The sequence below is a fragment of the Tursiops truncatus genome, chromosome 18 (genome assembly GCF_011762595.2).
Source record: "Tursiops truncatus isolate mTurTru1 chromosome 18, mTurTru1.mat.Y, whole genome shotgun sequence".
In the NCBI taxonomy this organism is placed as follows: domain Eukaryota; kingdom Metazoa; phylum Chordata; class Mammalia; order Artiodactyla; family Delphinidae; genus Tursiops; species Tursiops truncatus.
The window spans coordinates 3,458,778-3,482,774 of record NC_047051.1 but is presented as its reverse complement, the minus strand read 5'-3'; the positions used below and the strand labels follow the sequence as shown (position 1 = coordinate 3,482,774).

At 40.0% G+C, this 23,997-nt stretch overlaps 1 protein-coding gene across 11 annotated transcripts in view; it reads right to left on the bottom strand.

The window, feature by feature from the left end:
- Window positions 1–4,401: 4,401 nt before the first annotated feature.
- NUP58 (nucleoporin 58) overlaps window positions 4,402–23,997 on the bottom strand; it is a 44,615-nt gene continuing 25,019 nt past the window's right edge. For 7 of the 11 annotated variants that reach the window (XM_019936881.3, XM_019936877.3, XM_019936878.3 and 4 more), the window contains 3 exons: window positions 19,095–19,193; window positions 17,414–17,509; window positions 14,043–16,179 (listed from right to left, as the gene is read on the bottom strand). In XM_019936881.3, the coding sequence (XP_019792440.2) occupies window positions 16,010–16,179; window positions 17,414–17,509; window positions 19,095–19,193 (365 nt within the window). In that variant the 3' untranslated portion in view covers window positions 14,043–16,009. Of the gene's footprint in view, window positions 4,781–14,042; window positions 16,180–17,413; window positions 17,510–19,094; window positions 19,194–23,997 lie in introns of those variants that run through there. The other 4 variants (XM_073794976.1, XM_019936879.3, XM_073794975.1 and 1 more) reach the window with 3 other exon arrangements.

Here is a 23,997-nt window from a genome sequence, read left to right as displayed (position 1 = left end):
CTCCACTTCCATTTGTGTCTGATCATTTTTCTTCACATTCCTGGAAGCTCCCTCAGTTCGTTTGAGTGCTTAGTAATTATGCACAAATCACACATTCATTCTCTTGTTAAGCATCTTCTTTGACCCAACAGTTTCAGAAACCTGCTGTTTGATGTTCTGGATCCTTCCCGGCTTTGCCATGGTAACGTGTGTGAGGCCTTCCTGTTAGAACGGGCTGCATTTCCTGGCCCAGAGTATGGCCTTTCTGTGGATCCCCATGTGTCTAACCAGGCCGCCTCCTCTGTTCTCCATTCGGGAGATTACTAAAAGATGTCAGATCTGGTTGAAATCTACAGATGCTGGTTGCATTCTGCTAAATTTGTTTTCATGACTTACTAATGTATCGTGACCCACAGTTTGAAAAACACCACCCTGGAGACCCTCTTACATGGTGTGTCAGGAACACACGTGGCAATGTTCATGGGTTTGTCATAGAAAACAGTGTAGGAATGCTAAAGTGCCCACCCTAAGGAGACGTGACAGTTACTTTCACACAATGAACGTTATGTCTTAGTGAAAATTCATGAACCTAAATATGCCTAGATATGGCATGGGTAAACCGTGGAAATATAATGTTGAGTGAAAATAAGCAATTTGCAGACTACATACAAGATAGCATTTTTGTAACACTCAAAAACAAGCAAAGGACTTCCCTGGTGGCGCAGTGGTTAAGAATCCGCCTGCCAATGCAGGGGACACAGGTTTGATCCCTGGCCCGGGAAGATCCCACATGCCGCAGAGCAACTAAGCCCGTGCGCCACAACTGCTGAAGCCCGCGTGCCTAGAGCCCGTGCTCCGCAACAAGAGAAGCCACCGCTCGCCGCAAATAGAGAAAGCCCACAAGCAGCAATGAAGACCTAACGCAGCCAAAAATAAAAATAAATCAAAAAAAAAAAAAAAAGGAAAAGGAAATGTTTAGGGAAATATGCATATGGGATTTTTAAATTACGTTTAAAACATCAAAGGAAAAGGGGAGAATACAACTTAGAACAGTGGTTACTTCTGCGGGGAGCCAGGGAGATGGGGTCAGGTAAGAATACACAGGTAGCTTCAGAAACGTTGACCATCTTCTGGTTTCTAAATTAGATGGTGATTTCATGAGTGTTTATCATTATTACTCATAACTTATACTTTTATTATTTTTATATTTATACGCATTATGCATCCTAGTGGTTATTATTATATATCATATGCTTGTTATTATTATAGACTTCTTATAGGATACCTGCATTTATTTTGTTAATTATCCCATGTAAACTGCTCTTCCTTTTCTTGTATGTATCAAAGATTATATAATACATTTGTTAAGTGAAGAAAACTGTAGATTTGGTCCAGGTTCCCGTGTACGAGAGTCCTGAGGGAGCCCCACGTACTCAAAGGAAGAACAGCTTTGCCCCAGGCCGCAGGTCCTGAGGGGCTCACTGGGATTCTGCAAGCTCCAGGCTGGATTCCCAGCCCCACCACTCAACCCTGCAGCCCTGACACCAGCAGCACGAAGCCCGAGATGCCCTTTACCCTCCTGCCAGACCTGCACTACCCCAGGGCCCCCACTTACCCCTCAACTCCCACATTCACACACATTACACCTTGCACGTTGACCCCTAGTCCCATCACTCGCCCCCCCCCCCGCCCCCAGTTCTTCAATTCAGTGTCCTCGGCAATGGAGGTCAGTCATCAGCAAGCCCCTTAGAGCCTCAGCTCTGAAGACCCCTCGCCTTCTGGCTGTGATGGAAACCCCTCTCCCCCAGGGCACTGCATCTCTTCCAGCCTTCCCCTCATCCCCTGCACCTGGCCAGGAGACAGTCGACCTGTCTTTCTCCCCCTAATGGCTGATTCCAGGCCAGTCTCTCTCCTCTTCCAAAGAACCCCTGAGCTCCAGAGTTCAGGACATCGGGCTGTACCCCTGGCTACCCTGGGTCATCCCTCCTTCTCATTCCTCAAAGACTCAGCTCCTGAGTGCCTCCCACTCTTTCCAACACTACTCCTGCTATGATTCTGGATGACTCCATATCCCTGCACGTGATCCATGCGGCGCCCCGGACTCAGGGTTCCTCAACTTCCCTTTCTCCACCCATTCTGTCAGCATCCACTCCCACGGGCACACGCCCGGCACCGTCCAGTAGGGAGGGCTGCGACAATGATGGAAATGCCCTATACCTGTGCAGTGCAATATGGTGTTCATCTGTCATGTGCGGCTTTCAAAGGTGGCTAGTGTGACTGAAGAACTGAATTTTCCCTTTCAGTGACTTTTAATTAATTTACGTAACCACTAGCCGAGGCTAGTGACTATTGTGTTGGCAAGCGCAGCTCTAAACCTGGTCACCACGAGTAACTGGAAAACCTCCCGAATCTCAGCCTCAGTCATCACATCCTCCTCCGTCATCTAGTTTTCCAGCACATTCTCTTGAATATCAAATAATCCCTCCATTGCCGTAGGACCTAAAACCCACTGATTCTAATTTCACTGAGTTCAACTCTTCATTTCCCTCCTTATCCAGTTTCAATTCTACAATCCCAATCCCCTTGTCCTTCTCTACCTTTATGGTACCTGCTTGGCTAACCTAAAACCCGATTTCGTGCAAGTCTCTACCTTCCATACACTAAAATCTGAACATCTGAACGTGGAGAAGAAAAATGCCCACTGAGCTGACTGGGCTTGTTGACTTCATGACCGCCAACCTTAAAGGGTACTCAGTACTGCCTGGCTATCTGACCTCTTCACTCTCTCGCTGTCATGAGGTGATTATTTCATAACTTTCTCTCAACCCTCCACACTTCCACCCACATCACCACTCAGCTTTCACAAGCGCTCACCTGGTCTTCCCACCTTCCTCCACGGATGCCCGTAAACCCCGCTCCCCTTGAGTGACTGTGATCTGCTGTCTCCAATCTTAAGACAGACCCCCCTCTCCCCTCATTTATCCAAGGACATCTAACAATTCTCTCCTCTCTCTCTCTTGCATACCAATTTTTCTTTCTCATTGGGTCTTTTCAGTCAACATACAAATAGACCATTATTCTAGCATGTGAAAAAAAATTCTTGATTCTAATTTTCCCTCCAATTCTTACCCTACTTTTCAAGAATCTCCTCAAAAGGGTTGCCTTTTCTTGCTGCCCTAATTTCTTCCCATTTTCTCTCTCTTTTACTTTTCTGAGGTAAAACTGGTGTACAGTAGACCACATACACGTGAAGTGTTCAGTGTGATACGGTCTGGTAAATGCCTTTATCTGTGCGTGACCACAGTCAAGATAACAAACATTTCCTTCACCCAAGAAGTTTTCATCTGTTCCCTTCACTGCCTTCTCTTCAATATTTGAGCTTACATAGCATTCCATCTCCATTTTAATTCATCTTTTGGCATTTTGGCTGTATTTGTATTTCTGTGTTTGGTGGTGGTGATTGCTCTAGGGATTATAATATACATCCTTAAACTATTCGAATCTATTTGGAGTTAATGAACTGTAGAAACCTTGCAACCACAGAGGTCCAATTCCTCCTCCCCCAAGGCCCTTGGCCTCAGAGTCATCGTAAGCATTACGTCCACACACATCTTCCTTCAGCGCTTTAAAGATGTGGTTCTATTGGCACTCGTGGTTTCTCAGGAGAAATCCATCATTATTCAAATTGTCATTTTCCTCTAGTAACTTTAAATATTATTTTATCTTTGGTCTTACGTAGTTTGACTATATCTAGCAGACTGTCTTTGAATCTGTTCTGCTCAAAGTTTGGTGAGCCTTTTGAATCTGTAAAGGTATGTCTTTCATCAAATTTAGAACGTTTCTGGCTATTCTTTCTTTCAATGTTGTCTCTGCTCCAACATTTATTTCCTCCTCTTCTGGGACTCTTTACACACAAATGTTAGATTTATAAATTTTGTACCACAGGTTCCTAAAACTCTATTCATATTTTTTCAATCTTTCTTCTGCTCTTCAGACTTGATCATTTTTATTGATTATAGACTATATCCACCCAATGGAATATTATTCAGCAACAAAAAGGAATAAAGTACTGATATATCCTGCAACATGGATGACCCTAGGGCACATTATGCTAAGTGAAAGAAGCTATAGTCACATTTGTATGAATAGGATAGGCAAATACGTGGAAACACAAAGTAGATGAATGGTTCCCTAGGGCTTGGGGTGGTGGTGATGGGGAATGGGGAGTGACTGCTAATGTGTATGGGGTTTCTTTCTGGGTTGGCAAAAATGTTCTAGTATTAGATTGTGACATTGCACAACTTTGTGAATACACTAAAAAACCACTGGAATGCACCCTTCATTCAATGTACGGTATGTGAATTATATCTCAGTGAAGTTCTGTTTTTAAAAAAGAATGAGTTGCATAAAGTTACACACATTTAATTCACTCTACTTGGCCAGTTGTCTCTTGTATCAACTTTGCCTGTTCCATCTATGAATTTTCCACTACTCCTTCCATACACTGGATTAGTGGGCTGCTTGCAATCACTTTAAACATTCCCAGGATCTCGTATATATTCCATTACATTGTCCTTAAACAACAGGGGCAAGTTTTCTTTCCTGAATTCTAAAAATCTTGACCACTCTACGACATGTAGCTCTGTTCTTAAATGAGATTCCCAAAATGATAATCAGAAGTTCCTTGCAAAGTAGATATTTGCTGATTCAATGCCTGCTCAGAACTGGATTTTTCTTCCTAGTTCATTGGTTTCTATAACACTGGGTTTTCGAAATCCAGTTAAAACCCGTGATTTGTTGCCTGAGAGAAAAAGAAAAATAGTTTAGACTGTATTAGGAGAAGTGTAGTTAATATTTACTACATGCTTAGCTTACACCTTACATAAGTTAACTCATTTCAATTTGCACAATCAACCTGGAACACAGGTATTGGTCACTCTATTTTACTAAAGAGGCACAAAGATGTTAAACTAGGCCAAGGTCATACACCTACTAAGTGGTGGAGGAGAGATTCTACCCCAGCAGCATGGTTCCAACATCTAGACAGAGATAGGTCGGCAATGGGTCACTGAGTTAACTAACCTTTTCCCACTGCACTGCACTAATTACTTAATTCAGAGGTATTTATGGAGTCCAATTAGATGATAAGTATTGAGGATACAAAACCAAACCAAAACAAACACAAGACAGGGCTCCTCTTCTGGGATTACTCAATCTAACGTGGGCGACAAACAGACCATCAAGTAACAAAACCATGACGTGGGAAGCCTGCCCTCTGAGGCCCAAAGTCTAAGCAGAGTGCAAAGGTGTGTATTCACTTTGCAGGAGGAGCTGGGAAGGATGAGGCAAGATGGCACTGAAAGGCCAGCATTTACTCCAAAGAAACGGCTCGTGCACAAGCAGAGGGGTGGAAGGGATATGCAGTTCTAGGAGGCCCTTGGTGTGATGGTGCCCCAAGGGGCGGGTGAAAGTAAGGACGAGGCTGTGAGGGGCTTGCATTTTATGCTGGAGAGTTTGGAACAAAGAGCGCCAAAGAGCTTGGCTTCCCATAATCCTATTTGCATTTTGAGAAGGTAACTAGGAATTCTGCTGGTGGAGAGGGCAGAGACAATGAAAGCAGGGATACCACACAGGAGGCTGTTACAACGATTGACCTCGAGATTATTTTAAAAAGAAGCAAATTAAAAATCTGCAATTTATTTCTCTTTTTGGTGTATAATAAGCCATATATGGTCCCAGGACCATGGTCAGTATCATCTAAACCAGCACTGTCCAAAAAATATAAAGTCACATACGTAATTTAAAATTTTCTACTAGCCACATTAAAACAAGTAAAAGACATACATGAAATTAACTTTAATCATGTTTTAACTCAATATATTATCCTTTCGACATGAAATCAATATACAAATATTAATATTTTACATTTTTTTCACACTAAGTCTCTGAAATCCAGTGTGAATTTTATACGCAAATGCTTCTCAACCTGGATGATAAATGTACCTTAGAACTACTTGGTTTGCATTTAGGTTTTGTAAAATTGAAAATTGAAAAAGTAGACTCATGTAGCCAAGTAGTTCCAGACACACTTAAATGTTGCCCAGTATTTGAACTGAACGTCAGTTTTAAAATTTTAAATTGATTCAAATGAACTTTAGAATTCAGGTTTCCAGTCCCACTGGCCCTATTTCATGTGTTCAGTAGCCACATATGGCTAGTGGCCACCACTTTGGACAGCACAGATTAAAGCCTGCTTGGCTTATAATAGTTCAGAAATATGTTATTATCTGCAAACACAGGATTTAAAAAGTGAAGAATCACTCATTCTAAACCAACTGTAAATAAAACATAGTATTTTGGAGCAGAAGGAATTCTTTTTGAGACCAGGAGGAATAAATACTCAGCACATTACTGTTTTGGGCTAAATTATTTAAAAGAACCTTGCTCTTTAGACCAATCTTCTGTGCAGCTAACACAGAAGATGTAAACAATGATTGGAAAGAATCATTCCTTGTTATTAACGTACTTACAAAAGAGTAAAACACAAAAAAAGTCTCATTACAGAAGACTGTCATAACACAACAGGTTAGGAAACATACACTGTGTGCTGAGTACCTGTGCAGCATTTATAACTCGCCCTGGGGTAGGAAGGAAACCACCCCTCCTGCCCCTGCTGCCAGCTGCCCCGCTCTGCAGAGCTCCAGATTCTGCAACTCTGAAACTGCAGAGCTCCAGATTCACTGCATTCAAAGTGATTGACATCAAATGCTTTCCCAGCACTGAGGAATTTACTACACGTGAGTACATTTTCCTTCCTAAGGCTTGTTTGTGAACAGACTGACCATTGGAACTTTAACGCCTGTGCGTGACACCTGCCCTGTGAGTTCGTTTTCCCTATTGTGAAATGGAGAAAATACCTCCCCCACCCTCCTACACAAGTCATGGCACCAGTGGGGAGTGTGCGGAGAGGACTCCTGTGGTAATGAAAGCGGGAAGGAGGGGTGGACAAAGCCAGTGGCAAACAGATGATTCAGTAAGTAGAGTGATGTGAGTGCAGGAGGCGGTAGAGAGGGGTGGGGAGTGGGGATAACTGGAGGATGAGTGACAGCTGAAGGGGCAGCTCCCTCTGCAGGAAGGCTGAGGCACTGCTGCCAGATCCTTCCACTGAGTTCTCAGAAGTAAGAGATTTGGAATTTTATGTAAAATCTGATTTTTAAAAATCAGCAAACATTCTGTGGACTAGAAAGATCAAGTGGCAGAACTCTAGTCTGTAACCTCTGAACGTAAAGTCACAGAAGCCAAAACTAAAGAGCAACACCAGAAACAGAGTGAAAAAGTAAAAGCCGGGTTTCCCTGGTGGTGCAGTGGTTGAGAGTCCGCCTGCCGATGCAGGGGACACGGGTTCGTGCCCCGGTCAGGGAAGATCCCACATGCCGCGGAGCGGCTGGGCCCGTGAGCCATGGCCGCTGAGCCTGCGCGTCCGGAGCCTGTGCTCCGCAACGGGAGAGGCCACAACAGTGAGAGGCCCGCGTACCGAAAATAAATAAATAAATAAATAAAAGCCAAGAGAAGGAAAGTTATTCTGAAGAAAGAATAATATAGACTAGATCATGGACAAAGGAGACTACAATCACTACTGAGCTCAGATGCAATCTAGGTCAGCTTACACCCAAATCAGGAATAAGAGAGATTCAACAGAAGGTAGGCCCATAAAAATTAAGTCAAAGCCCTCTATTTAGAACTGTATTTGGATTAGATGTCCAAAAATACAAAACAGCTGAAAGTGATGGATATAATTTTTAAACATGCCTTTTATTAAACTCACAGCTGAGTTAGCACGAAAGTAAGGTAAATTCTTAGAAGCCAGAAATGAAGTCAAAGCTTGAGGAAGGGGTACCTGAGACTGGTAGTGGCCCCTGATGCCAAGTCTCAGCAGCTGTTCAGGAGTCAAGCCGAGGCCCAGGAACCCTTCTTCCCTCTTCTCTGCCAACAGGAGTTTAGGGGAGTGTGAGACCACCCACCAAAAGACACCCCCAGCCTCACTTGCAGCCCTGCAAGGAGGTTCTGGCCAGCTGACATGAGCAGAAGCGACCTGTGCAACCGCTGGATCACACTCTGCAGAGGAAAAGTGTCCCTCTCCTCTCCACCCTTTCCTTCCTCCAGGAGCTGGAGTGCAAATCCATCCCACCACGCAGACGGGGCAGAACCACAGTCGGGAGTCTGGGCCCCTGAGCAGCCATGTCACCCCCAGACAGCTCCCTGCACCACCGTGTGAAAGAGGAACCATCTTCTCTAAGCCACTGTACCTTGAGTCCTCTAATAGAGCAGCTTGACCACACCCTAAGTGATGTAAGCCACGTGAGGCAAGGAGATCAAAGAACCCCTACAGAACAGGGCTGTCAAAGGTCTACACTAGGAGTCTGCAGACATTCTCTCCAGCGGGCCAGAGATAGTGATTATCTTAGGCTTCACGGGCCATGCGGTCACTGTCCCAACTACTTACCTCTGCTGTGATGAGCAGAAGCGGTCGCAGATGGTCAGTAAACAAGTGGGCACGGCTGTGCCCTAGTAAAGCCTTATTTATAAAAACAGGAAGTGGCCTGGTTTTCACCCACAGGCTATAGTTTGCCAACCCCTTTCTTAGCACTACCATAGATAGATAGATAGACAGATAGATAGATAGATAGGGGGATAGGGAGACAGATAGATAGGGAGATAGATAGATAGGGAGGGAGATAGATAGATAGACAGATAATAGAAAGGATAGGCAGATAGACAGATATGTAGATAAAGTATCTGACAAAGAAAACTTGCCTCTTGTAGCCTTGGCTCTCTGAAGTGAAAGAAAATTCTGCTCTGAGAATTCACTGCTTAGAGCTGACTCTCAACAGGGACTATGGTTTCAAGTCACACTTCATACATGGTCCAAAACATCCTCAGAGTGAGACGTTACGTTAAAGTGGACCCGGGCTGGCCATGCCCTCAGGGGCCTGACAGAAGTTCCTGTCTGGAGGAGCACATCTTCGGCCTCAAAGAATTGATAAATTCCTATCAAAGACGAGCTCACAAATAAAAATTACGAAACACAAGGAGAAAGACAAGTCACATGGAACAAAAGACAGCAGAGAAAACAAGTAACAAAATCAGACCCTATTGACTTTAGGTATTGGACTTACCAATGACAAATACAAAATAAGTATGTTGAATAATACATAAAGAAAAGAAAGTGTAAATAAGGAATAAGAGATTACCAAAAAGTGACCCAGGCATACTTTTTAAAGGACCAATCACAACTTCCAGAAAAGAAAATTGAAATTTTAAATTAAATGAATTTCCAATAAAATTACCACCATAAAAAGATTAAAGTTTTAAAAGTGGCCTAAAACCACAGAGACAATGAAAATAGGAAAAGAGGCAATGACATTTTAGGAACTGGAATGGGAATAACTGACTCAGCAAAATCAAGAAAGCTAAATGTGAAGCTTGCAGTGGGGAAGCCTTAGTATTTCAGCAAATAGCAGTGGAGGTGGGACTGGAAACAGAGTTGACCGAAAGCTTAACAAGGTCAAAACAGCCCCTTCAAAAAGGAGAGGAAGGGGAGAGTGCTGCTTTTGTAATGAACCTTAGAGAGACATCTGACTCTTTAAACCTTGTTATGTGATTCTGATAAAAAATAAGAATTAAAAAATGAAGACAAATCCTGCTATTTTCAAGGCTAATAAATTCCCTGGACTAATAATATAAAGTCAAATGGGCAAAATATTGATATAAAAATATATACAAAATATATCTTTAAATATTTACATATCATCAAAAATAGGGATGACTGTCAATGACATTTTATTCTACTCATATATGAGCAATTTTAATTATATCTGACACTGGGCTGAAAGTGCTCTCCGTATGATCACCTGTTGCAAGAGGATTTCACTAGAATGACACCTATGATACTGGGGTTTGAGTCTTGGCATCATCACTTCGTACTTGCATAACTTTGGGCAAATTACTTAGCTTCTTCCCTCATCTGTAAAAGAGAAATTACCGTACCATTATTAAGGTTAACGTTATTAACCTTAATGTTACTGCAGGGCTCAAAAACTTCGAGGTGTGAAGTCTTTCGGTCCAGACACGCCCATTACAATCTGACCCCAGCCACCCAGCTGAATCTTGTAAAGGCATCTTCATACAGTTATGATGTGTCAATGAAATATTAATATGACTTTGTAAACTGTATAACTTAAAAGGTCTTATTCTCTTTTTTCCTCCCACCGAGTTTTCACTCATTCCCAGAAGTCATTTCAAAAGGACTAATAAATGTTGGCAACGTAAGAAAATTAAAATTTCTACACAACGAAAACAAGTGACCATAAACAGACGTGAAAAGATTAACTGTCAAACATTTGCCATACATAAGACAAGTAATTTAAATATTAAGAATGTTTAAAAACAACATGAAATGGGGTGATGTGATTTTTTAAAAAACAGTCACACGAATCCAAGACTAAAGATTTAAAATTGTTAATTTTTCCAAACATTTCTACAGAAAGTGATTGCATCCAAAGAGCTCTTACAAATAATTAAGATGGCCAATACCCACATGAAAATGTTCAAACTCACATAAAGAAATGTCAATAAAATTGGATACTATTTTCACCTATCCTAGTAGAATCATTTCTAATAGCCAAAAAAAACAGAAACCGTCTAAGTGTTCACCAAAGGAACTAGTTAAACAGGATACAGACATATATGCCACGCAGCTGTTAAAAAGAATGAAGAAAAACAAGAATCAAGATGAAAAGGAACGTAGGAACTTCCTCTGGAGACGGGGGTATTGGTGGCTTTTAATTTTATCCCTTTATGCTGTTCACACTTATTTATGATTACTTTTAATTAAATGTTTAATTTCAAATTGTAAATACTTTATAAAAATAAATCATATTCATACTCACTGCTCAAAGCCACTTTCTAGTACAACAAATTTCTGACTCCCCCAAGCCTGAAGAATCTCTATTCCGTGCTCACAAGAATTTTCTTTGTATCTTTATCCCATAACTTAATAAGAGAGCCCAGCCTGCATTATACTTATTTGCATCAAAGTCTAGACTCTGAGAAAACTGCCTGGGTTTGAACTCCGGCCCATCCACTTACTAGCTGAGTGACCGTAACTACTTAACTTCTGTGCCTGTTTTCTCATTTGTAGAAAAGGAATGATAGTATCCACCTCACAGGACTGAGGGAAACAAGTTATATCTGTACCCTCTAAGCTCCCATCAGCTACTCACACACGGCAAATCTAAGTATTTACTGAAGTAAACTGACCTGCTACCAGGGGGCTCAGAGGGGTGAGGATGACAAAACCAAGTTCTCTGCAACTTAAATCTACAGCCTACCCTCAGCACTGCAACCTTTGTGACCTGGTAGGTCGTTTGTTTGAATTGACAGATTAAGAAGAAGAGAAAAATGGGCACTGAATGAAGGAGAAAGGCAAAAATATTCTGGGCCAAGACCAATTTTTCTGGTAATCCCTATCCTTTCCTCCATCTACTGCTGTCTCTCAGCCCCTGCAGCCCATTTCCATGGTTTTCTTGGGCCACTGAGGTGCATCTCCGCATGGCAAGAAAAGGATCCAGCCTTACTCAGTCTGAGTTTGTGGTGTTCGTTTCAGTTACAGGGGTCAGGCGAGCCTTCCTGGAAAGGCTTTCTTGTTAAACTTCTTACAAGATTCAAACAGCCCAAACTGCTCCCCTTACCCTGTCCGAGGTGGACAGACCACCCCGCCTGCCAGGAGCTGGGATGTCTTCCTAACACTCCTTGCACCCTAGAGGGTGACTGTTCTCCCTCAGGCCCCAGGGCCCTCGGTATTTCCCTTACCTGCAGGGACCCAGTCTACTGCATGTGTGCAATTGCCCCGTATAAATCAATGTAACCACGTTAACTTCGGTGCCTTCCAGAGGATGGGCATGAAGGTTAGCTTGCTATCCCTGTTTCACAGAAAATCCCCAGCTGCAGGACTTAAGAGCTGTGTGGCCTTGGGGAAACCGCTTAGCCTACACCTCAGTTCCTTCATCTAGACACACGGGATTTCTGCCTTCTAGGATCATACTGAGACTGAACAAGGTCAAGGATACAGAGTTCTGAGTGTGCTGCCCGAACAGACTACACACAACAAATGAGACACGACCGTGAGTGCGATTCAGATGAGACCCCCGGGCCCACGTTAGCGAGCCCCAGAGTCGTGCCCCCTGAGCAACACCGTGTGGCGCGCTCCCAAAGGCACAGCGCAGCCAGACTTACCCACAGTGAGAGGCGGGGGCAAGGCACAGAGGAAGGGGATGCTGCCTATCTCGCGATAGACCGTTGCAACCCAAATATGTCGCACACGAAAGTATCCCACTGCAAAACTTCTAAAGGCACTATTCACCTTCCCTCGTTGTGAAAATCTCTATTTGAGATTAGCAGTACATTAAGTTGGGCTTACTATGTTATCACAAAAGAACAGTTACTCTGCATTTGTACTAACTGTAGGATACACATCCTCACTGAGGAATAAAATTAAGATGCCGATAGGGAAAACCACCAGGGATCTAACAAGCACTGTAAAACCTTGCTGAAATAAAAGACCTAAGAAATGCATATACCATGCTGTACATATGAAGATGTGAATCCTCCCCAGATATATATATTTTATTTGTATAAACCTAATCAAAAATCCCAGTAGGATTTTTCCTAAGAAAAATCGAACTTGACAAAATAGGTACATCTTAAAGAGTATAAGGGTCGTAGAATAGCCACCCAACACAAAAACAGAACAAAAAAACAGAAAAAGAAGATAGGGCAGCTTCCCCGTCAGGAACCGAAATAAAGCAACCAGCTATAGTGAGCAGTTGGGGAACCGGAGCGGGAACGGTAAATGCCTCTGCAGCGTCAGAGGTCCTGCACCCAAGTGCCTTACGTAGACTTCACCTTCACACAGCCACCTGCCTTCACTGTCCTCACTTGGCAGGTGCTGAAGCTGGGGTGTAGAAAAGAAACTTGCCCAAGACCACACAGGTTCCAGGCAGGGGTCTGGGCCCAGCTGACTCCAGAAGTCCAACCTGTCTCATAAGAAAAATACTAGCACACATTGTCTACAGAGACCCTAAGGAGAAACTCCTAAATGATCTGGTGTAAAAACGGACACAGGACATTACCATGCAACTAGGTTAATATGTAAATGGCTAACATGCATGCTAAAAAGTTCAACCTCACATGTACTTGTTTTAAGGACTGATACTATCTAGGGCTGCAGACAGGAAGTGGGTACTCACACATACCACAGGAGTGTCTGTTTATATAGCATTTTTGGAAGGCAGTCTGACATTAAAACATACAGCTTGTATGCCTCTTCAGCAATTCCTCTTCTACAATCGATCCCAGAGAAACATTAAACGTAAGCACCAAGAGTCATGTTCAAGGATATTCACTGCAGCTCTTCTGTGAAAGCGAAATACTGGAAAGAAAAGGGAACATTTGGAACAAATCACCGGGCGTCCACGCCACGGGACAGTAAGCAAAAAGTCAATCTCCACGGACTGACACGCAGAGAAGATACGCCACTAAAGGGGAAAAAAAGGAAGTCACAGAACACACAGACTGTTAACCCATTTGTTTAAAAAAAAAAGAAAAAGAATCTAAGAGACAATAAATGTGAGAAAATGAGAGAGAGAAAAAGAATGAACATTTGTACACAAGCTGAAAAGGCATTTTTAAAAAGGATCTGAAAGGATACACACCAAACCACAAAGAGCAGACACTGTGGGGAAGAAAGTGGGTTTGGGGCCCAGGAGCTGAAGGCAACTTTCACTTTTTACTCAATATTTTTGTGTATAATTTAAAACGTTTTTGTAATTTTGAGAAGACAAAAGCAAGTGACAAAGAACTTGCTATCTTGTATTCAGCCTTTTGTTTTTTTTCAAAAGAGCAAGATGTATAAACCAGTGAAAACAAAACACTGAAAACCAACCAGAGAATAGAAGAGGAATAATAAGAAAATTACATATGAATAACAACTACTGACACCTATAAAGATTCAAAGCAAGTGACACAGTAAATTTTATTGTTTACATAATGACAGGCTCTGGACAAAGTGGAGACAATGGACACAGTGACGACACATTTAAACTCCTGTCACAAATTGATCTGTTACAAATTCCCAATGGTCAACATATTAAAATGTAAAATATATAAAGAAAAAAACACAAGAAATATAAATATCCAGCTTTTTCCAGTACAATGCAATGTCCTTTTTAAAAAAAGCTTGCTGTAATGTGTATTTAATTCTGACATTAATTCAAAACACAAAACCACATGTTTTCCTACCCTTCCCCAAAACCTGGATCTGGTGACTGCAGTATTAGGGAAGTATGCAAAAATAAAAACAACTTTCATGCTCAGAAACAAAGCATTTTCCTTATTTTAATGCATCAAGGCGCAAAAATTTCAATTCCAAAAGCCAATCATCGCTATATGCAGATAAATAAAACAGATTTGACAACACTTTCATAATCAAACCCAACTAACGTTATACTAAAATATATGTGTGTGTGTGTGTGTGTGTGTGTGTGTGTGTATATATACCTATTTTAGAAAAAAAGGTGCCTTGGTGAAAATGATTCTGAAAATATTCACTTGATGCACATTATGTACAAAACCTTCTATATAAAAAAATTAAACTATTTTCAGTGAAATTCCATGTTCACATCCCAACTGAAAACTGCACTTGAAAGATAAAATAGGTCTACTTAACGGTTTCTGTCTGAAATCATGGCTAAGGCAGTTCTCTTTCCAAGGGCTCTCTTTTTCACCCACTCTCTGTCACTAATACTAATACAAATAACACACAGATGAAACCTGACATGTCTATATATGTTATTACCTGGAGCTCTCTGTTCACTGTTAAAACGGGGGATAGTTTACTGTGGCTACAAAGAATACTTTTTTTCTTAAAATATACTGTTTCTTTATTCCAAATTAAGCACTTACTTAAGACATAAAAGAGGCTGATAAGCGACTCCATTTGGTGTCAATATCGATAGCCCTATAAGAAAGAACTCTCTATTGGAATAGCTAGAAAAGTCTCCACTAAAATAATAGTGCATCCTTCACCTGCATAGAATCAGTTTGGCTTAATAGCTCTTTGCCCCCAGAACACCAGTCTGGAGTTCAAATATGCTCTTGAAGGTTCATTTCAGATATGAGGATACATAGGATAATAAAGTTGTTGAAGTCGGTTTGATGAGTCCCAGCAGCCCTCATCTGGAGCAGCTGCTGAGATTAACATGGAAACAAAAATGGGAGAGACTGGGGGCAATGAAGTTGAGTTGGTCAATATTTACACCAGTAACCATTTCACTAAGTCTTTAAGCAAATAACTACAATGACTTGGCGCCTTTAGCTCCTTGTTCTACAAGCACTGAGGATTTGAAGCATAAAAGGTGAAAAATGGAGTACCCTTAGAAAAGGGGAACAGTCTGAGGCAAAAGTTGTAGGTCTGTAAATATATATTCTATATGCACACACAATTGTGTGTATTATCCTGTATATATTTTACATACATATTCACAAGATGCCCTGCAGTGTAGTTCAGAAGGCCTTTTATCAAGGAACAAAGTGATTCTGGTATAGGCCCTAGAGTTCATACCATCTACATAAGAAACAAATGTGCATATATTCACATAATGTAAACCTTATCAACAAAAACATTGCTAAAACACTAGGTTAAATAGTAGTAGGTTTTACCAATCAGCGATGTAATATTTCTTACACTGAGAATCAAAATAATGAAAAATACACAAGTAGGTTTCAGATACACAAGAGAAAAGTTGTTTAGCACGGCAAACGAGAACAGAGTTCAAATTCCAGAAGTAAGGAAAAACTATCAAAACTCTATACATCTCCTGGGATGCAATTTAGTTCCTGCTTCAACTTTAGAAAAATAGATTCAGAGAATGAACGATGCTGCTACGGATTCTCTCAACACATCAACCCATGTTTATCTTTTTCCTCTTTTGTTTCCAGCTGGAGGCTTCTTCAGCTGAAGGAGTTGTCCTCCTGTTCCAAAGCCTGCAGAGGCAGGATTGGACACCCCAAATGTCAAACCAGCTGACGCCGTGATGCCAGGACTGCTGAAGTTAAACCCAGATGTACTTGAGCTGCCAAAGCCTTATGTTTAGGGAAGAAAATATTCACATCAGAAGTTAAATCACAAAAACAAACATAAAAAATGGGGATGAGAGCTAAGTGTCTAGCTGAAAGACTATATAACCTATGCAAATAGCAAATATCTTAGGGCCCTGAATTTCTCACATGGAATTTTACAGGAAAATAATTTAGCGGACAACTAAGTGGCACCATTACAGACAGAAGTTTAGTGATCCAGAGCAAGAGAGAAACCTTACACAAATAACTGAACTCGACAGAAAACTTCAAATTGGCAGCCACTTTCGTGTTAATTAAATATGCCAAGGTACCCTCCTCCTCAGCCCTCCAGAAACATTTTATCAAAATGTAAAGAAGAGACTTTCACAGCCTTTGGACCCACCCTTGCAATTCTAAGTCCTCCAAGAAAGCCTTAACCCACAATTTCCAGGACAATGACTACACAGAAGAGCAGAGCCCTCCAATAATTAAGATCAAATACTATTACTGCCTAGCTAACTAAATGTTAATATATGCATATTATAATCCTGATACCACTGAACTCTATTATCTTACTCCCTAGGAACTACTGATTCTAACACCACTTAATTTTAAATGGAATTTCCTTCAAATTCCCGCAATTAAAAACTTTAATCGGTACTATTATTTTAGGCATGCTATTTATCCCTAAGAATTGCACGTTAAAACAAGTCATTATTTACAAATATAGAAACAAATGCAAAAGTAGATGGAATTTGGAAGTTTCTAGTAGAAGCGTCAAGAGATTATACCTATGTCAAAAATGAACAAAGAAGCCAGTTAATCATCATTTGTAAGACTGGTATTCTTAAAATCAGGGGGGCTTATAACTAAAGAACACCTCTTCAGAAGAGAAACTATTCTCCTGAATGAATAATGATAAAACTTTCGCAATGGGTTCATTTTTGTAATAACGAAGAAAACTGTTTAAACATAAAACTGGTCTTTGGGTTCAAAATAATCTCTACTTAGTTAAAAAGACGATGTAGTTATTTATTATATCAAACTTAAGTTGTTAGAAACGTTCTACAAACCTGACCTTCAGCATATGAGACAGAGAAAGCTATGCATGATTACTAGGCTTGCAGGCTTCATCCAGTGGGTAGAAACTGAATCAGGCATCTTTTTTTGGATACCGGAAATAACAACACTTATACTTTTAAAATTAAATAATGTGCACCTTTGAATCTGCCTGAAGTTCAGGCCAAAACACACAAACCTGCACTAAGACTTCCTGAGGGTTTATTTGTTGTTCCAAGTCCAAATGTGGAGGCCCCTGTGGTGCTGCATCCAAAACCAGAGCTAGCTCCAAAGCCTGGTGGGGGCGATAGAGACACGGCAGGTGAGACACAGGTGAGAGGACACTGACAAGTAACACCCAAATTAGCAGTGGTCTAATACACAGTGTTGAGAACCGCGGCCTTACTAAGGAGATCTGCTTTACTCCTTTGCGTAAGACTTTTGGAAGAACCAGATCAATTCTGAAATAAAACATTTAGATCTACTTAGACTAAGCTTATGACCCATCCGTAATTTTTAAAGAACAAAGCCATAAAAAACAAGGTCATATTAGTACTTTCTCTCCCAAACGGACTAGAAATTTCAGTGACCATTCAAGTAGGATTTTAGTCGAACAGATAGACACATATCTACTTAAGGATATTTCATTTCAGGAAAAAAAAAAGACTCAATTCATAAATAAGCAAGGCACGCACAACAGTTTCAATGCAAAGTACCACACACAGTAATTTTACTCTGCTTCCTGCGAAGACATTCTCACTTACGAAGTTTACCACTGGAACCCTGTGTGACTACACAAGGGTCGGTCACTCTACAGCTACTCAGGAAGAGCAGGCTCCTGCCACAGAAGCAGCAACGCAATGCTGAGAAAGTGGGAGGGGGAGCGTCGAGGCTTCTCTCCCAACACTACAGTCACAATTTAAACGAAGCACGTGTCTTCATCATACAGAGTGCAAGAGGGGATTTTGCCAAGTGCTGGAAGATTGGTTTCAAGTGCTCAGAAAATGGAATCCGATTCATCTTCGGCTACTCTGCAATAGCTTATCTAAAATACTGAGCCTGACAGTATTATTGCCCATAACTCTACGAAATATGGCAACAAACGGGAATACAGATCATAGGAATTACGCTGTCTGCCATACTCCCAATAATTCCCATTAGAGTGTAATATATTACATAACCATAATAGCTTATAGGCTTTCCCTCTTATAATGATATACTTTAATGGAAATAAGGGAATCTTATTCGTTACATGACAATGCACCTGTCAAAATACAATCAATCTTCAATTATCCACACCAGAGAACTGGGAATGCATTTGTATTTAACATGCTTTTGCAGAAGACTTACCTTACTAGTTAAGACTTAACTTATGAATCTACTGAGATAAACTTAACTGCCTATGTATACAAGTATGCATAAAGGCAAATATGCCAGAAGCGCTCAGGAATGGAGAGAAGTCAAGCTGTTCGATTTATAATACAATTATGTCCCCATTTAAAGTGTTCATTTGCAGAAAGAGAAGATGCTTAGTAGAATGTATGTCCAGCAGTAGTTAGGACTCCAACTAATTTTTTTAAGTTAATTTAATAAAACGAAGTAATTTTCAAGTTCATATTTTAGCATATTCCTTTGAAAATATGAACATCCCTACCATTTGATTTTTAATACGTTTTTATATTTACTATTCACAGACATGAAATGATTTTTTTAAGTTCTAAATCTAATACTAGAAAGCACTGATTATGTTTGGAGAATCCTTTTTTTGCCAGATAGAACCTTAACTTCCCAAAGAGCAGATCCTCTTAGAAGTGTTTACAGGCTGGAAGCAATTCAAATGTATCACAGTCCAATGCAATACGAGAAAAGTTAAAGTGTACCTCCAAGGTTTGAAGAACCTAGGCCACTTGACTGCAAGCCAGTGCCAATACCTGAGCCGAATGGCGCTCCAAAACTAACTCCCAGAGATGGCTGTGGCCCTGGTATAAAAAAAAAAAAAAAAAAATGGGGGGGGGGAAAAAAAACAAATTTGCCTTACTCTTTCAAGATTAAAGTTACTTTATGAAATTATTTTTAAAATGAACAGTGATTACTTTTAACAAATTCTATTTGCTAAAACTTAGTTTTCAGGATGTCCCCCCAGCCTAATTTATCTGTCCCAGCTGATTTACCTATCCAAAAATAAATTTAAAAAAATTAACCTGTTCACACTAGACAATTAAAAGAGGCTTACCACACGGAAAGATGAGTGTTAGTTTAAATAATTTGAAATCTTTAATGTATTGTAAATTATAGTTCTTTTAGTTCTACTTCTAGAATGGTTTTAGATCTCTCCGCTTGTTTTCTGATAAAACTAGTTGCTGTATTCAGTAAACGTTTTTACTTTTTTTTTTTTAAAATAAGCTCCTTAACTGTTAGAGTCAAGTCTCAATTGATCAAAAGAGACTGACACTAACATGCAAAACCATCATGTTACTTCATAAGAGTAAGTACCAAAAACTAGGCATGATTTCTTACAGGAAATATAAATGATATATAAATAAATAGATAAAAAACAAGACAATGTTTTATTTTATTAAATTTATTGTTCATCTTAAAGCAAATCAATTACACAGTAACATGACAATTCCAACTTGTTCACAAAGAGTGATAACTGAGTTCTACTGTTAAGCTCTGCTACATTACACCACTTATCACCTGATGAAATAAGATAGAGAATGAACATTTACAAAGGCACCGCTGTGTACCTTGACAGATTCAATACATTCAAGATTTCAATTCAGAAGTTTCTTTCCAACATCTTGGAAAATGTACTCAGATGCAGAACGATTAGTCATCCTTTTCCCATTTGTTACTTTAAAGATTTTGGCTGAGTTTGTTTGGCAAGAATAGCATCAAACTTACTAGCCTCCCTTTTTTAACTACCTTTTTTTTTAACTAAGCAGAATACAAAAATCTATAAATCTCTCATATTTGATAAATAATTTATGAAAATTATTCGATAAATTTCATAGTACAATCTTCAGTCCTGTCTTTTTCAAGCACAGTGATCAGTGCATCTCAAAGCTGAGGGAACTGCCAAAGTAATATACAGATTGATATTTAGACTTTTTAAAGAAATCAAAGCCTTCAAGTTGTTCAATGAAGAATGAGGTTTGTATATTCAAAAAGGTAGTGTACAATTATAAAACATTAAAGAAAAAGGAAAGAAAAGAAAAAAGAAACTAAGGAACTACATTTTGCTAGACTGGGACAGAAACTGGACTTTCCCAATAGCTTCTACCCAAGAATAAAGAATAAGGACTAACAGCAGCCAGAGTTCTTATACCACTATTACAAAATAAATTAAAAAAGAGTTAAATTTTTACATCCAGTTTGAGATCAGTTTGAGAATAAAATACCTGCCTAGCAGCTCTTTTGTAAAATGTTACTACAGGAAAAAGAAACTAAGCATATTACCCTCTTATTTCTAATGAGAGTAATATGTAGAAAACACACGTCCAGTTTCTTTAACATTGAGAGACTTAAGTGTCACATGTTCACAGGAGGCACTGCTGGTGGAAGACCCTAGAGCATAATGCACACCACAGCCCTCAGCCCTACAAGTCCCAAGAGTTACTCAAGTAACATGCTTCGTGTTGTGTGCGGGTCTGCTTTTAAGAGCAACTCTAGTCATTAATATTCAGGATCCAGGTAATCAAGAACTCTAACGATGACAAGACTTTCCATTGCACAACAGGTACATGATATTTTGAGTTTTGTACCTTCACACAAATTCTGAAGGCAACATCATTTATAAAACTAGTAGGCAAATGTATAACATTTTTAATAGTAAAAACTCATGATAAATATCTCCCATGCCAAAGTATCAGCATATATTACACTCTGGCCACCATATAAATTATTTTCACTATTAGAAAGCAGAATCTACATCCTTCAGGCAAATGTTACGTAAACAATTCAAGAAATCTGTTTTAAAATCTGAATAGTCATTAGTCATTCAATGAGAGGCTCTTAGTTCCATAAATAAAACCAAGTTAGTAGTAACATATCCCAATGATTGCCCAAAGTGAAATCTTCATGTAGAGTAACATTTTACAAAAGTTACTGAATAATATATTCACACACAACAAAATCAAGTTTAGCACTGTAATTCATATTTTCCAGAATAAATTCTACTTTCTTAAAAGTAAAACTGCATTCACAGGAAAAGGACTAAAGTGCTAAAATTTTTTTATAATTTTCAATGATCACTCAAGATACCTAATGTCACTAGCATGGTTATTCCTAAGTCATATTTTTTAAAATAATAATTTTTCTTAAAAAACAAAAAATGTCTTCCCCAATTTCAAATATTTTACTGATTTAATGGGGAATGTCCTTTGGTTATTAAATATAACAAAATCATAAAACCACAAGGAAGTAAAATGAAGAAGTTTCCTATTTAACACTACACCTTAAACGTCCAAACATACACTTAAAAGCTAGAAAGTAGGAATTCCTAACAAAATGTCTCAGCTCTCCTTAAAAACAGCAGCTAAGTCATATGAGAAAAGTTTTTTTATGTAAACATCAAGAACTTTTAAAAGTGTCAAAACACAACAGCAAAACTTAATCCCAGTACATTAGCTTAAAACAATCTATCCTAAGTTAAAATTATACCGAAAAGCCTAACGTAAATGTCTTAAGCTTTTTAAGAGGCTTCAGAAGCACTGGTGGACAAGTGCACTCCAGATCTGCCGTCATGCAATCCACGGGTGATGCTTATTTCATACATAAGCAGCCTGTGGAGTTTGGCATCAGTTCTCTTCAGCCTTCAGAAGCAATAACCACAAATCACACAGGCCTAGGTTCTATCATATTTTTTTTTCATTAAAAGACATTGAAGAAGGCTCAAGAAGTCACTTATGTCCATACTTCCACCTCCAAGAAAGACTACACAGAAAGCACCTTCAGAAGGTATCAGCCTAAGAAGCTGCCTGCTTTTTTACATTAAAAAGTCAAGAATCCATATGCAAATAGAAGCAAATCCCCCCCCTGACAACTCAAACCTTTCACACACCAACAGGGCTGTGTAAAAACAGCACACAAGCCTCATCCAGATTCCTCTAGATGGTCTTTACAATTTGTTACTGGCACTTAAAAAGATTTCATCAGTCACAGGACAGAAGGAATAAGTCGCTGGGTACAGAGCACAATGCAATGAAGAGGGGCATTTCTAATGGGCTGCGTGCATGTAACGGGGCTGCTGCGCCTCACTCTGGTGGTGACAGGACTGAAGTGGCTAATCCTGACGGGGAGACACAGAAAGGGATGGGCTGTGGAGCACGCGAGACCTTTAGAGAAACAGGTGGGAAACAGGAAGACGGTCCAAAATGATCGCTATTGTTTGGCTTCTCAGTTCCAAAAATCCATACAACTCAAAATGAAAACACTGTACGACTGTTTAAGTTAATAAATTACAATTCCTGCCACCTGATTAGAAAGCCCTTATGTGGGCTTCACAACTGCAGGGAATGTTCAAGGGAGTCAGTTTCCCCAAAGCCTGGTGAAAGTCCACAAAAAATTGAAGCACGTGAGCAAAAGGCTCTTCAAGATGATGACTCTAAACTCAGCTAACATTCTCCACCACCACAGAGAGCAAAGACCATATCTCCATTGTTCACCTTTACGTCCCTGGAGCCTAGCACATAGGAGGCACTCATACAGAATGAACGTATTTCTTCAGATGCCCACAAGCCCAAAATGTGAGAGTGAAAACCTACAAACCTCTCAAAACTGCCTACGTAAGAAAGTGTATAAAACAAAAATCCGACAGGTGGTTCTGCCTCAATTTTAGCTGTACACCGCAGAACGTAATTAAATTCCCTTACAGCACAGCAGTTAACTGACTTTTCTCCAGTTTTATTGATTAGAATAGAAATCCCTTATGTTTAAAGAACACCTAACCAAATCCTGCTTCTCTGATCTATTTTGGGATTAATAGTAACCCTAAAAAGTAAACTGGTGCTGTAGCCGGTTGGATGAGCTGGGTAAATAATCATGAGAACTGATGACCGTCATTATGGGGTTGATTTGATATCTATCCATCCCATAATGACCTGATAGGAACCAACTCCACAGTGACTTCTTTTCCCTCTGTAACTGGAGAACGCAACCCTGTACTCCAGCCAGCTAGAGAACTACTACACAGTCCTTATGTCAGCCACTATTCACATGGGTCCAGCCATGGAGCGTGGAGGGTTTGGCATAAATCCATCATCAATTCTGTCATCTCCAAATGTGAAGAACAATTTTTTAAACTGCCAACAGTGAAACCCAGAGAATGCTCCCCTAGTAGAGGCAGCCTGAACGCAATCTAGAGATGTACGTTTTTTACTTTTTTGTACTATAATTTACTACTGGACTACAAGGAACTCTCAGAAACACACATGCTATAGAATAACTAGTAAGCGCTACACAAAAATTTATGAACAAGTAAAAAAAAAATCAGTATCCATTAAGACTACATTTTTCTCTGTCACACTTCAAGCCTGACAAAATAGGGACTGCAGGAGTAAAAAGATAAGTAATCATCTCTGAAAGATACAAGACCAAACTAAACACTGCAGAACTAGACCACAAGAATGTTTCTCTCGCAAGAAGTGAAATTAAACCATGGACTAAAATTATCTGCTTTCCAGTATCTCACCAGCTATTTTCATCTGCTCAACCTCCCAGCTCATACTTCTTCATGTATAATCCAAAGCATCTCATAACATTTTTTCCTGCTCTTGCCACTGT